The following is a 15,070-nucleotide window of genomic DNA, read 5'->3' as shown; positions in this document are numbered from 1 at the left end:
TGAACTCTGCCATCTATTTTGGGGGGTTAAGCCAATGTGGGAAAGATTAGTTGATCAGGGTCAATTGTCTAAAAGTAAAACAATATGTAGCTTTGTATCAGATTTGAAGCTAATGTGCCCAGCACAAGCAGGACTTGTTCAAGCCATAGCCCTTAGTCCAATCTTATTCAAATTGAGGTCAAAAGACATCTGACCTGACATTATCACTTTCCTACTGGGGGGGGGGGGGGTTAAGTTAAAATTAGACCTAAACTTCTTGCTGTTCCAAAGAATTTAAATAACGCAAATGTTGATATTTTAAGTCTAGTTAAGGTCTCTCAAAGTTGTGTTATAGAAGGATTGACCACCTTTAGTACAGAGAAAAATTACAATGATATTGCCAGGACTTGAGGACCTGAGTTATAGGGAAAGACTGAACATGCTAGGACCTTGTTCCCTAGACCATAGAACAAAGAGGGGAGATTTGATGGAGGTCTACAAAATTATTAAGGGTAAAGGTAGGGTTAATGCAATTAGGCTTTTTCCACTGAGGTCAGCTAAGACTTGAACATAGATTAAGGGTTGAAAGGTGAAATCTCTTCACTCAGAGAGTGAGTTGCCAGTGGAAGTGGCGGATGCAGGTTCAATTTCAACATTTAAGAGATATTTGGATATGGACATGGATGGGGGAGGTATTGAGGGCTATGGGCTGGGTGCAAGTCAAAGGGACTGGGCTGAATTATATTTTGGCATGGACTAGATGGGCCAAAGGGCCTGTTTTGTGCTGCAGAGCTCTAATATTCTATGACTTTAGTTACTTCTCTGATTAGCAAACATCTTCTCCAAAGTGAAATTCTGGTGCAGTAGTGTTTCTCTGAGGTCATTAAATTATAATTTCAATCCAAGTTCTTAAACAAAGAGGAGAGAAAAGTTATGGAACCATTCGCAATTTCAAAATTAAATTGAAGTTGCTCAGAGTTTTGCTTCACCATGCGCCTTCCTGCCATGCTCCCACTCCTTATACTGATAGTCACTTAGAGTTAAGGTTAATGATTAAGCGGAGCAGTAGTACAAATGAACAACAAGCCGTGGCTACAATACCATGTCTAAAGTGAGACACTTAGCATTGAAAGGCTTTTGCTCTGGATCTCCAAGACCTGTCCACCATTTACAAAGCACAAGCCAGCAATTGCCCAACCCATCTTTAGAAGTCAGTTCTTTGCTTATCAATTGCTTCACAAGGTCCTCCTTTGATATGCAAGCTAGTACACAAGCCAGAGTACGATACGGACAGCAAACGGTTGCCCGCGCAGTAGGCTCCCCTCTCCACACAGCTGATGAATCCAATGCAACAGCAGAGACCGATACAATTTGGCATCGACGGCATCACAGGAGTTGACAGTCAGCGTTGAACTCAACATTGGTCTGCCTTGGGGTCTCCAGCACAGGATTTTTATCTTGGGGTTTACTGCTGATATTATACCATGCTATACCATGAGTGGGTATAGCCTCAAGACAGCAGAGGATTGAGATCAGAGTTTTCCTTCTCCCAGATGAGCTGCCAAACATGGCTGATGAGCCTAACCTACCCGAAGTGACTGGCCTTAAGGTGCCAGTAACTTGTCTTTGTTCCTTCTCCTGTCAGCAGAAACAGTTCTTCCAGGTTTATAGTTAAGCCACATGTGAAGGCCAGGAGCTGGACTTGGTTGTCAGCTATCAGTTCCCCTGCCCATGCCAATCTTAAGGAACCAATTACTTCAATGTTCCAGAAACTCAAACAAGTAATCAATCAACAATATATCATTAAGAAAAATAGACACTGCAATCTATTTTTACAATTTTCCACTACAATCCTTTCAATATACCCCTTCCTAAAATCTGTTGCCCAGCAGCATATATCTGACGTACATCTGATCCTAGCTTGAAGAGCAAAATTTCCTCCATTTTACATACTAGTTCTTTGATTCAAAGGCTAGTAAGCTATTAACCTTTTTGAATATACTTCTTCCATCCTACATCCTTCTTGCATTTCTATTGCTCATTGTGTCTTGAACTAGAGAATGGGTGGTGATTCCAATCACAAACAGGAGAAAATTTGCAGATGCTGGAAATCCAAGCAACACACACAAAATGCTGGCGGAACTTAGCAGGCCAGGCAGCATCTATGGAAAAGAGTACAGTCGATGTTTCGGGCCAAGACCCTTCAGCAGGATTGGAGAATGAGGATAAGGAATATGAGTTAGAAGGTGGGGAAGGGGAGAAAGAAACACAATATAAAAGGTGACCACCCCACCAGCCTCCATGTCCAGCACATAATTCCCTGTATCTTCTGCCATCTCCAGCGGGATCCCACCACTAAGCACATCTTTCCCACTCCCCGCTTTCTGCTTTTTGCAGTGATCAATCCCTACGTGATTCTCTTGTCCAGATGTCCCACCCCACTGATCTCCCTCCTGCCACTTGTCCTTGCAAGTGGAATCAGTGCTACACCTGCTCATACACCTCTTCCCTCACTACCATTCAGGGCTCCAAACAGTCCTTCCAGGTGAGGTGACACTTCGCCTGTGTGTCTGTTGGGTCATCTATTGTATCCCAGTGTGGCCTCCTGTACACTGATGAGACCCAACATAGATTGGGTGACTGCTTCGCCAAGCACCTACACTCTGTCTGCCAGAAAAAGCAGGATCTTACAGTGCCCACTCAGTTTAATTCCACTCTGCATTCTCATTCTAATAAGTTCATCCATGGCCTCCTCCACTGTTGTAATGAGGCCACACACAGGCTGAGTAGCCTCCAAACTGATGGCATGAACATTGATTACTTGAACTTCTGGTAATGCCCTCCCTTCTCTATTCCCCATCCCCTTTTCCCTGTCTCACCATAGCTCTTTCCTGCCCATCGCCTCCCTCTGGTGCTCCTCCCCACATCCCTTTCTCTTTCTTCCATGGCCTACTGTCTTCTCCTATTGGATTCCCTCTTCTCCAGCCCTGTTTCTCTTCCACCAATCAATTTCCCAGCTTGTTACTTCACCCCTCCCCCCACCCGGTTTCACCTTTCACCTTGTGTTTTTCCTTCCCCTCCCCCCTACCTTCTAACTCTGATTCCTCTTTTTCTCCCCTGTCCTGCTGATGAGTCTCGATCTGAAACGGCAACTTTTCCAATGCTTTTCCGTAGATGCTGCCTGGCCTGCTGAGTTCCCCCAGCATTTTGTGTTTACAGAGTATGTGGTTTCTTTTCCTTGAGGCATAGACTTACTCACTGAAGCAGAAAGGCTGAGCCTAACTACAAAAGAAAGTGATTCTACCACCCTGCTCCAAATGTACTTTTCAAAAGAATTATGTGATGCTAGAAAATCTGGACCACTTTCCATACCTCAGAAGCCCCCTCTCAGCAAAGCCAGACTGATGGTGACAGATGGTGAAATCTACCTATGTCACCGACCTAGTGTTTGTCTAACAGATGTAAAGGGCGTCTGAGGGTGAAACTGCAAACGGGAATAGTGAAGGTGAGTGATGATTAGCATGGACATTGGAAAATAGGGATCAAGGGACTGTTTCGGTGCTACATGACTTTGTGACTTTAAGATCAAAACGTCAAGCCTTTTGTAAAGCACCTGGTTAACTGGGCCACATTGTCCCCGTTAGTCAATAGGGAACCCAAACAATTGGAGCAGAAGCAAGTCATCTCTGATCTTCAGGGATGGCCCAAGAAGGGGTAGAAGAATAAAGGGCATTTTCAACTTCAGATACTTGGTTTTTTAATTGTTCAGTTAGGCTTTATGGTATTACCTCTCTCTGCATTGTTGTAGAAACCTAGATATGTTCTGTAGATTCTTTTGCATTAATGACATCTCACTAATTCTGAGTTCCTTTGATCATAGGTGAAGCACGTCCATAACTCCTGTCAATGAAACTCTTGGACTGGGTTTTACTTTAGTATGATGACACACAGTTTGCTTTTGCTGAAATAATTGAGATAGTCACATTAACACTGCACTCTCCCAAAGGTCTGGAATGGAAGATCAGAACTGGAGGAAACTGGATTCACGCTCAAAACCTCTAGTTAATCGATCATTGTCCTGACTTTCCAATGCTCATATAAGGCAAAAGATTTGATCGAAATACAGACACTTCCAAGGACCAAAGTCTGTACTTTCACTTCTGATGCAGTGAGTAAGGCATGGTGCCTGAAAATTCTGATTAATTAGATTGATAAATTGGGGCAACTGATTATTTGGGACAACTCTTAATTAATTAAGAAAATAGCTGCAACTTCCTTTGTTTATTTGGGACACTGTGCTGCTTAACTGGGGCAGTAGAGTGTTGCTGAACAGTTTCTAACTCATGTCAAACATGTGCACGTGCAGCTGTTGCTTACACCGTGCTTATAGTGAATAATTTTTAAATAGCGTCAGTTGCATGTGCTTGTTTTCAAAAAGCAGTGACTTTTGTCACTGATAGTTGATGAGAGATTAGCATTAAGGCAATTCCGAACTGTTTTGCTCTCTGCAGTTTCATGGTTTCAGGTTTGGAGATACCAGGAACAGCTGGGAGTGAAAATGAAACAATTTCACCACCTCAACAAGTTAGAATCTATGAAGAACTTGAAGGTATCAAAATCATATTGAATGTTACAGTGAAAATGAAGATTTGGAGAATGCAACCATTGATAGGACTATATGAGGGCAGTCTATTATCTACACTCGATGTCAGTGCCGATTTTGTTCATGTACAATCAAAAGAACATGTACACAGCATGAATTCCTTCTTCGATAACTATTAGGAACTAAAATGCAGTTTTGTAGGACTGTAGTAGTATTGATAATGTTCTAATTTGTTCTGTCTTTCATTTAAACATATTATTTGTTACTCACTTAATGAGCCCAAATGTACTGGTCCCAATGTGTCCCAATTAACTGGAATCCACTGTACTTCAGAACAGCGCTCATTGTTACGTAGGCAAATTTAACAGACAAGTTGTACAGAACTATAGTCTAGAGACAACAAGACTTGTGACTGTACTGTTTTAAGTAAGACTAGTTGAGGGATGAATGTTGATCTGCACACAAGAACTTAATGCTTTTAATATTGCAACTCTATCTACAGGTCTCTTTAATTAATTTCTCCCCAACCACACAAATGCTGCCTTTCAGCCAGAATAATAAAGGACAATTGTAAATTTCTATGTCTTTTAAACCAGCCATATTTTTTTGCTAGCAAGGTGATGCAGCAGTCTTGTGGCTCCAATGACAAAGGTTTGGTCCTGGCTTCCAGTACTGTCTGCATGAAGTTTGCACATTCTCCCTGTAGGCAAATTACTTTCTTCTGATGCTTTGGCTTCCTTCTGCATCCCAAAGAAGTGATGGTTTGGTGGTAACTGTAAATTGGCTCTTGTCTGTGTAGCTGGTGGGAGAATCTGGGGAGTGTTGGTGACTCTGTGTGAATGAATAGGTTACCAGCAGGAAAATGGAGGTCATTGTTGCCATAGGGGCCCAATCTCACAAGAAACTGCAGAGCTATGGATCCAACTCAGCACATCAAGGAAACTAGACTCCCCTCCCTGGACATGTCAATACTTCTCACTGCCTTTGGTAAGCAGGCGGAGTAATTAAAAGTCCTTCCCCTGATGATTTTATCTTCTTCCCATCTCCTATCAGGCAGAAGATAAAAAAGCTTGATAACACTCACCACCAGGCTCAAAGACAGCTTCTATCCCAATGTTATCAGATTCTTGAACAGATCTCTTGTACTTTAAAGGTGAATTGTTAATCTCTCACACTATCACATTGAGGCCACCCTCAGGATGGAGGAGCAACATACGTTCCGTCCAGGCAGCCTCCAACCTGATGCCATGAACATCAATTTCTCCTGGTAATGTTTTTCTTTTTTTTCCTTTTCTCTTCCCCCTTCCTTCTTCTTCCATTCCCCACTCTGACCTTTTACTTCTTTTCTTCACCTGCCTATCACTGTCGCCTGGTGCCACTCCTTCTTCCCTTTCTCCCATGATCCACTCTCCTTTCCTATCAGATTCTTTCTTCTCCAGCTCTTTACCTTTCCCACCCACCTGGCTTCACCTAATACCTTCCAGCTTGTCCTCCTTCCCATCTCCTTGCTTTTTTATTCTGCTGTCTTCCCGCTTCCTTTTCAGTCCTGACAAAGAGTCTCAGCCTAAAACATCACTTTACTGAGCTCCTTCAGCATTTTGTGTGTGTTGCACCTTACTTTCTAACTGTCCTGCACTTTCTCTGTAACTGTAACATTATATTCTCATTGTTTTTCTCTTTGTCCTACCTCAATGTAGTTATGTTTTGAAATGATCTGTTTGGTAGCTTGAAAAAACAGTTTTTCACTGTATTTCTGTATGAAACAATATTAAACTAATTACTAGATCCTCCGTCAGTGTCATAAGAAAACATAATAGAGTATTATGATTCCTTTCCTTTCCAACCCTGATGAAGAATCTTGGACCAAAAGGTTGACTGTTTATTAATTTCCATAGGTGCTGCCTGACCTGTTCAGTTCCTTCAGCATTTTGTGTGTTGGTCTGGATTTCGAACAACTGCAGAATCTTTTGTGTTTATAGTAGAGTAAGCTTGATGGACCAAATGACCCTAATTCATGCATTCGACTACCTCCATCTGCAAAGCCTACATAATCAGTTTGATCAAAGCATATTAAACAAAGTTTCCTTGTCTTTGCCACTCACGTTAACAATGGCTTCTTTAGTTTGTACCATGTCGGAGATCACCCCGTCGGTGATAATCAACAGCACAAAATACTGGGAGCCATCAGTCACTGGTGCTGCACACCTGCAACACAAGCATATTTTCATTAGTGCAATGTTCTAATATTTTATTTTATGTTTATTTAGAGTCACAGTGTGGAATAGCTCCCCCACCACAACCTTTCGAGACATGCTGTCCATATCCCACTGATTAAACCCTGGTCTAAACAAGGGACAATTTCCATTTTACAAGTAGTTATTAATTTACTAACTGGTACATCTTCTGACTGTGGGAGGAAACTGGATCACCCAGAAAAAACCCACACACTCCGTGGGCTGTAGAAACTCCATACAGAGGACGCTGGAGTTGAACTCCAAACTCCGAGGCCATGAGCTGTAATAGTGTTGCTCATTGCTATGCTACCGGAGGGCCTGCTCCGTGTTATTTCCTATCTCTCTGTCAAGAAGCACAAACTGAATATTCTCTTCTCTGTGCGCTGGTTTTAGAAACTGACTGGGCTGCCAGTCGGTGTGGCAATTTTGGGATTGCAACAGTAATCTCTCAGACATATGTCTAGGGTTGTATTTCAAAGAGCAGACTATCATGGACCTCTGGGTAAGTAGGAATCACACATGGCTTGTCAGCGTGGAGAGCCCTGGAGATGATGCTGAATGTGGCATTTCCGGGGCTGACCACGCTACTGAAATCTGAATGATTCAAGGTTAGAAAGCAGACAGGAGGAATCCTGTGAGTGTGTAAACTAAGATGGCCCTCTAAACAAGCAGAGAATATTTGTGCACAATCCTGGTTGCTAACACAATTACAAGGAGGTGGAAATCCATTCTGTTAACTTCCTTAGAACACAATTCCAGTCAAGCTGGCATCAAACTGTGGTCTCGGTCAAGCTAATGGCTCAGACTTTGACATTTGTGGCACAAATTAGTACAAAGGGATATGATTTAGTGGGCATTACAGAAGCGTGGTTGCAAGGTGGACAGGATAGGGAATTAAATATCCAAGGATATCAGAAAGGTAAGGGAGGTGGGGTAGAGCTCTGAATGAGGATGAGATCAGGGTGATAGTGAGGGACGATATAAGATCTAAGGAGCAGAATGTTGAATTCATCAGGGTAGAGAAGAGGAATAGTAAAGGGAAAAAAAATCACCAGTGGGAGTTGCCTGGAGGCCACCAAATAATAACATTTCAGTGGAACAGGCAATAAACAGAGAAGTATCTGAGGCATGTAAGAATGGAACAGCAGTTATCGTGGGGGACTTTAGTTTGCCCATAGATTGGGTGATCAAGTTGGTTAAGGCAGTTTTGAGGAGGAGTTCACAGAATGGATCCGTAATGGCTTTCTTGAACAGCATATTACTGAACCAATGAGGGAATGTGCTATCTTAGATCTGGCCCTGTATAATAAGTCAGTTAAAATTGGTGATCTTATTGTTAGGATCATCTTGGAAAGAGTGATCACAATATTGTTGAGCTTCTCATGCAAATGGAGGGTGCAATAGTTTGATCAAAAGCCAGTGTATTATGCCTAAACAATGGAGACTACAATGGGATGAGGGAGGAGTTGGATAGAGTAGACTGGGAACACAGCTTAAATGGTGAGATGGTTGAGGAACAGTGGAAGACTTCCAAATAAATTTTTCATGGTGCTCAGCAAAAGTATATTCCAGTTAAAAGCAAGGACAGTAAGGGCTGGGAGAGCCAGCTTTGGATAATTAAGGAAATAAAAGAAGGCATCAAACTAAAAGCTCGTACATACAAAGAGTAGTGGGAAACTGGAAGATTGGGAAAACTTTAAAAAGCAACAAAGAACCATTAAGTAAGCAGTAAAGAAAGGGAAGCTAGATTATGAAAGTAAACTGGCACAAAATATAAAAATGGATAGTGAATGTTTTTATAATTATATAAAGCAGAAAAACATGGCTAAAGTGAACGTAGGTCCCTTGGAGGATGAGAAAGTAGAATTGATATTAGGTAATGAGGAAATGGCAGAGGCTTTGAATGACAGCTTTGTGTCATTCTTCATAGTGCAGGACACACCTAACATGTCAAAGAGAGATGGTGTCAAGTTAGGAAAAGGGGAAGTACAATGAGATCTCGGTGTCCTTGTTCATTAGTCACTGAAAGTAAGCATGCAGGTACAGCAGGCAGTGGAGAAAGCTAATGGCATGTTGGCCTTCATAACAAGGGGAGTTGAGTATAGGAGCAAAGGGGTCCTTCTGCAGTTGTACAGGGCCCTGGTGAGACCACACCTGGAGTATTGTGTTCAGTTTTGGTCTCCAAATTTGAGGAAGGACATTCTTGCTATTGAGGGAATGCAGTGTAGGTTCATGAGGTTAATTCCTGGGATGGCAGGACTGTCATATGTTGAAAGATTGGAGTGACTAGGCTTGTATACACTGGAATTTAGAAGGATGAGGGGGATCTGATTGAAACTTATAAGATTATTAAGGGATTGGACATGCTAGAGGCAGGAAACATGTTCCCGATGTTGGGGGAGTCCAGAACCAGAGGCCACAGTTTAAGAATAAGGGGTAGGCCATTTAGAATGGAGTTCAGGAAAAACTTTTTCACCCAGAAAATTGTGGATCTATGGAATGCTCTGCCTCAGAAGGCAGTGGAGGCCAATTCTCTGCATGCTTTCAAGAAAGAGTTAGATAGAGCTCTTAAAGATAGCGGAGTCAAGGGATATGGGGAGAATGCAGGAACGGGGTACTGATTGTGGATGATTAGCCATGATCACATTGAATGGCGGTGCTGGCTTGAAGGGCCGAATGGCCTACTCCTGCACCTATTGTCTATTGGTATGGATGCAATGGGAGGTGAGGACCTCAATACAATAACTGTCACTAGAGTTAGTGCTGAGCAAACTTGTGGACCTGAAGACAGACAAGTCCTCTGGTACTGATTGAATGCATCCCAGGATACTGAAAGAAATGGCAGAAATTATAGTACAGGATTTGATAATAATTTACCAAAATTCACTGGATTCTGGGAAGGTCACAATGGATTGGAAGACAGCAAATGTCATGCCATTCTCCACGAAAGGATGTAGGCAAAAGGCAGGTAACTATAGGCCAGTTAGATTAACACCTTAAGTTGTGAAAATGCTTGAAGCTACTGTAACATTAAAGATAAAAATAGTGAGGCATCTGGAAAGAAATGGATGCATCAGGCAGACACAGCATGGATTCAGCAAAAGCAAGCCCTGTTTGACAAACTTACTGGAGTTATCGGAGGATATAATGAACGCAGTGGATAGAGGGGAACAGATAGACGTTATTTATTTGAATTTGCAGAAGGCATTTGATAAGGTGCCATATAAATGACTTATCCATAAGATAAGAATGCAGAGAGTTGGATGTGATGTACTAGCATGGATAGAGGATTGGTTAACTGATAGAAAGCAGAGAGTTGGGTTACACGGGTGTTACTCTGTTTGGCAATCAGTGATGAGCGGTGTGCCACAGGGGTCGGTGCTGGGCCCACAACTGTTCATGATACACATTATCGATCTGGACGAGGGGACTGAGTGGAGTGTATCTAAGTTTGCTGATGATACTAAATTTAGTGGAAAAGCAAATTGTGCAGAAGATACAGAGTGTCTGCAGAGAGATACAGATAGGTTAAGTGAGTGGGCTAGTGTCTGGCAGATGGAGTACAAAGTTGGTAAATGAGAGGTCATCCACTTTGGAAGGAAAAATGGAAGATTAGATTATTATTTAAATGGTGAAAGATTTCAGCATGCTGCTGTGCAGAGGGACTTGGGAGTGCTTGTGCATGAAACACAAAAGGTTGGTTTACAGGTGCAGCAGGTTATCAAGAAGGCAAATGGATTGTTGGTCTTCATTGCTAGAGGGATTGAATTTAAGAGCAGCGAGGTTATGCTGCAACTGTACAGGGTCCTGGTGAGGCGACACCTGGAGTACTGTGTGCAGTTCTGGTCTCCATACTTGAGGAAGGATATACTGGCTTCGGAGGTGGTGCAGATGAGGTTCACCAGGTTGATTCCAGAGATGAGAGGATTAGACTGTGAGGAGAGATTGAGTCACCTGGGACTGTTCTTGCTGGAATTCAGAAGGATGAGAGGAGATCTTATAGAAACATATCAAATTTTGAAAGGAATATATAAGATAGAGGCAGGAAGGTTGTTTCCACTGGTAGGTGAGACTGGAACTAGGGGACATAGCCTCAAGATTCAGGGGAGTAGATTTAGGATGGAGATGAGGAAGAACTGCTTTTGCCAGAGTGGTGAATCTGTAGAATTCTCTGCCTAAAGAGATAGTGGAGGCTATCTCAGTAAATATTTAAGACAAGCTTGTATAGATTTTTGCATAGTAGGGGAATTAAGGGTTATGGGGAATAGGCAGGTTGGTGGAGATGAATCCATGGTCAGATCAGACATAATCTTATTGAATGGTGGAGCAGGCTCGATGGACCAGCAAGGGGAGAAAGGGGAGAATTAGGGGTGTTTCAGGAACAGCTTCTTCCCCTCTGCCATTCAGATCCTAAGTAGACATTGAACCCATGAACACAACCTCACTATTTTTAATATATATTATTTCTGTTTTTGCACTATTTAAAATCTATTTAATATACATATATTGTATATACTTACTGCAATTGAATTATTTATTTTTCTTTCTATATTATGTATTGCATTGAACTGCTGCTGCTAAGTTAACAAATTTCACGACACATGCTGGTGCTAATAAACCTGATTCTGATTCTGAATTGGGGGTCAGTTTAGGGTTTAGGTAGAGGGATGTGGGGGGGGGGGGGGTGGTTAGAGGTCAGGCTGGAGTCTAATCCTGTACTCCACGTTTGAAGGCCAGGGCATCTGTGGTCAGATGTCAGGCTGTCAGACCAGTGAGGATGAGGGCTAGTGAAATCCATACCTCCCCCTCTGCCTGGGTCAGGGAACATCACTGGGTTCTGGGCAGGAGGCATGAGGGCCAGTGATCCCTTATGTATGTGAATCAGTGAGACTGGAGTACGAGGCTTAGTGTTTGGGTTTCACATCCACGGTCCTCATTTGTCACCACTTGAAGACTGCCCTTCCTGCATTACAGCGTTAGGGTGTGTTGGTTGTTGATGCATTTCACTGTATGTTTCACCCTAAATCTGAATCTGAGTAACTTTCAAACCATTTACATGGCTACATCATTTGTTTCCTCCAAGAGGACCTTGTCACGGTTTGGAGGCTTACATGCTGTCTGGAGTCAGGGCTTTATGCTTTGGCTCTTGACAGGGTCACCCACGCCAAACAGGTCGAAGTGTGGAGCCCAGACTAAGAATGGTCCTCCAGTCCTCCAGGGTCGGGGGTTCAACAACCCTGACTGATCAAAGAAAACTGTTGCAGAAACAGCGATGAAGAATCCTTCTGCATCTGAGTGCGATGTCTCCCGAGCCTCCACCCGGGGCCTGCATGGCTGACAGTGGTGAAGAACGAGAGGAAGCCACTGACATGATGAAAAAAACATTGCCGGAGATGGTGGACCTTCATTGCTGCCCCAAATGCCAGTGCCATAATAGGCAGGGAAAAAAATCATTTGAGTAGTTTGTGCAATAGAGGGAATAGAGAGTATTAGAGATCTACGATTGTATTCCTTGGAGTGTACGAGTTTGAGGGGTGACTTTGAGCAAGAGGGGTACAGGGAGGGTGAATGCACAGACATTTCCCCCAATTATAGGGAATCAAGAAGTAGGAGGAAATAGGTTTAAGATGAGAGGAGAAGATTTAATTGGGACCTGGATGGTAACTTCTTCATGCAGCAGATGGTGTGTATGTGGACAAGGCTGCCAGGGGTTGGTACAATAACAACATTTAAAATATGCTTGTGCAGGTATATGGATAAAAACTGTTTAGAAGCATATGTGTCAAATAGGCATCTTAATTGATGGACAAGCTGGAGGGCCTCTTTGTTTGCTCTGTTAGTCTGTAACTCTGTGAGAAATATATGGTCTGGAGAAGCACTAGACTTTGTGGAAGACTAATCCTATTAACTCTGCTCATCTTTCATTGCACATCAAGGTTAATTTTTCCTTCCAGAGGCACTCTCATGAAGTGGCCAGTGTGATCAGCGTGCCAGTGAAAGAAGACGCAAGCATCTCTACTTTCTTCCAGAGGATACCCAATGGCCCTCTGTTGGTTGGCGTTGACCATGGATATTGTGTTCTAGCTGTCAAAGTCGATACGCACGCTGGTATACAAGCCAGGGCCGTACAAGATGGAGACAAAGCTGTTGCCCGTGCAGCAGGCTCCCCATCTCCACACAGCTGGTGAATCCAAAGGAACGGCAGAGACCGATACAGTTTGACACCAGTGGCATTGCAGGAGTTGCCAGTCAGCATTGAACTTAATGTAGGGTCACCTTAGGGACCTCAGCTCCAGATTATTTTCTTAGGGTTTACTCCCGAAGCCTTCTCCATGAGAAGGTGTAACCATAAGGCAGTGGAGACGACAGATCAGAGTTTTCCTGCCAACCACAGCTGATGATCCCCATCTCAACCGGTTTTAAGGTGCCAATAACCCACCCTTGGCCCTTCTCCTATCAGAAGAAACAGTTCCATTGGACTTTGTAGCTAAGCCACACGTGAAGGTCAGGACTAACTGGACTTGGTTGTCAGAGGCTATTTGAGACGCACACCATTGGGAACATTTAATAAATAGAGGGAGCTTATCCCCACTTTCCCAGTGACTATGACAATCTTAAGGAATCGAGGACCCCTAAGCAAGTCACTTATAATGTACCCACATTGCAACATTCTAATGTTCTTATCTGAATCACCGCTGACCTTCGTTTTGCCTGTATAAATAAATAAAATTAAATCAGTAATGATTTCGGAAGTTTCAATTGGTTTTCTGTTATTTTCTGCCAGAGAAGATAAAAGACATAGGTTTGAATGATTTACCCTGTCCTGTCCTGTCCTGTCAGGTGTGGCCTTTCCTGGATTCTGTTGTGCTTTCAGTATCTACTGTGAATGCCCACAAGAAAATGATCTCTGGGTTGTATCTGGTGATATATATGTACTTTGATAATAAAATTACTTTGAACTTTGAGTTGACGTACTGACCTGGCAACCTGATTAATGACTGGTGCGAAGTTGGTTGGTCCATACAGTTGCACTCTCCGCAGGCTCTGGTAATATCCCTCCAGTACTCCATCGATCCCATTGCAGTTTGGGTTGTCTGGATCTGCATTCTAAAGACAGCACATTGGGAGAGTAATCCAATCAAACTGAGATGGCCTGAACAGTGAATGCTGGTTTATCAGTACAGGTGACACATTACAGTCATGGAAATTCATGCTCACATTTATAAATGTGAGCTAAGCTCTTGTGATATGGAATAAACTTTGCTCATGGAATTTATCTGGGAAACTGTAAAAAAAATATAGCAGCTATATTTCATTAAGAGTTTGTGGACACTTGGTATGTCACCAAAAACTCGAGGACATTTTTTGGAAAAGCTACAGAAGGTTACAAACTCAGCCAGCTCCAACACAGTCTAACCTCCCCAGCACAGAGGATGCCTTCAAAAAAACAGCATCCATCAATAAGGACCCAAATCACGCACAGGCACAGGCACAGGCACACGCACACACACACGCATGCACGCACACACACAGAGCATATATTTTTAAAAATTGTAATTGATAGTTTTTTTAAAGTATTGCACTACACTGCTGCCATAAAACAACAAACTTCACGCCATATGTCAGTGATATTAAACCTGATTCTGATTCATGTTGCAGCCAATGAGATGCAATCCTCCACCCCCATAATACAGGGGTGCTTGCCTACACATTGATTAGAATAGAATAGTTATGACATATGCTCTAAGCTTTACGCACATTCTCCCAGACTCTGTTCTCAGGTATAAACACAGAACATAGAAATCTACAGCACACTACAGGCCCTTCAGCCCACAATGTTGCGCTGACCATGAAACTGTCTAGAATTTCCCTACCTCATAACCCTCTATTTTTCTAAGTTCCATGTACCTATCTAAGAGGCTCTTAAAAGACCCTATTGTAACTGATTCCACAATCGCCACTGGCAGTACTTTCCATACACCCACCACTCTCTGTGTGAAAAACTTAACTCTTACATCCCCCTTGTACCTACTTCCAAGCACCTTAAAATTATGCCCCCTCATGTCAGCCATTTCAAGCCTGAGAAAAAGCCTCTGGCTACCCACATGTTCATTGCCTCTCATCATCTTACACACCTCTATCAGGACACCCCTCATCCTCTGTCACTCCAAGGAGAAAAGGCCAAGTTCACTCAACCTATTATATCATAAGGTACACTCTCCAATCCAGGCAATAACCTTGTAAATCTCCTCTG

General features: G+C 42.8%; 1 protein-coding gene across 3 annotated transcripts in view; it reads right to left on the bottom strand.

Annotated features, from left to right (window-relative positions):
• cpne9 (copine family member IX) overlaps positions 1-15,070 on the bottom strand; it is a 627,771-nt gene that overhangs the window by 36,398 nt on the left and 576,303 nt on the right. For all 3 annotated transcript variants that reach the window (XM_073072861.1, XM_073072862.1, XM_073072863.1), the window contains 2 exons: positions 13,796-13,923; positions 6,685-6,787 (listed from right to left, as the gene is read on the bottom strand). In XM_073072861.1, the coding sequence (XP_072928962.1) occupies positions 6,685-6,787; positions 13,796-13,923 (231 nt within the window). The remainder of the gene's footprint in view (positions 1-6,684; positions 6,788-13,795; positions 13,924-15,070) is intronic.

The sequence above is a fragment of the Hemitrygon akajei genome, chromosome 19 (assembly GCF_048418815.1).
Source record: "Hemitrygon akajei chromosome 19, sHemAka1.3, whole genome shotgun sequence".
NCBI lineage: Eukaryota > Metazoa > Chordata > Chondrichthyes > Myliobatiformes > Dasyatidae > Hemitrygon > Hemitrygon akajei.
The sequence above is the reverse complement of the archived record's forward strand: the minus strand, read 5'-3'. Positions and strand labels throughout refer to the sequence as shown.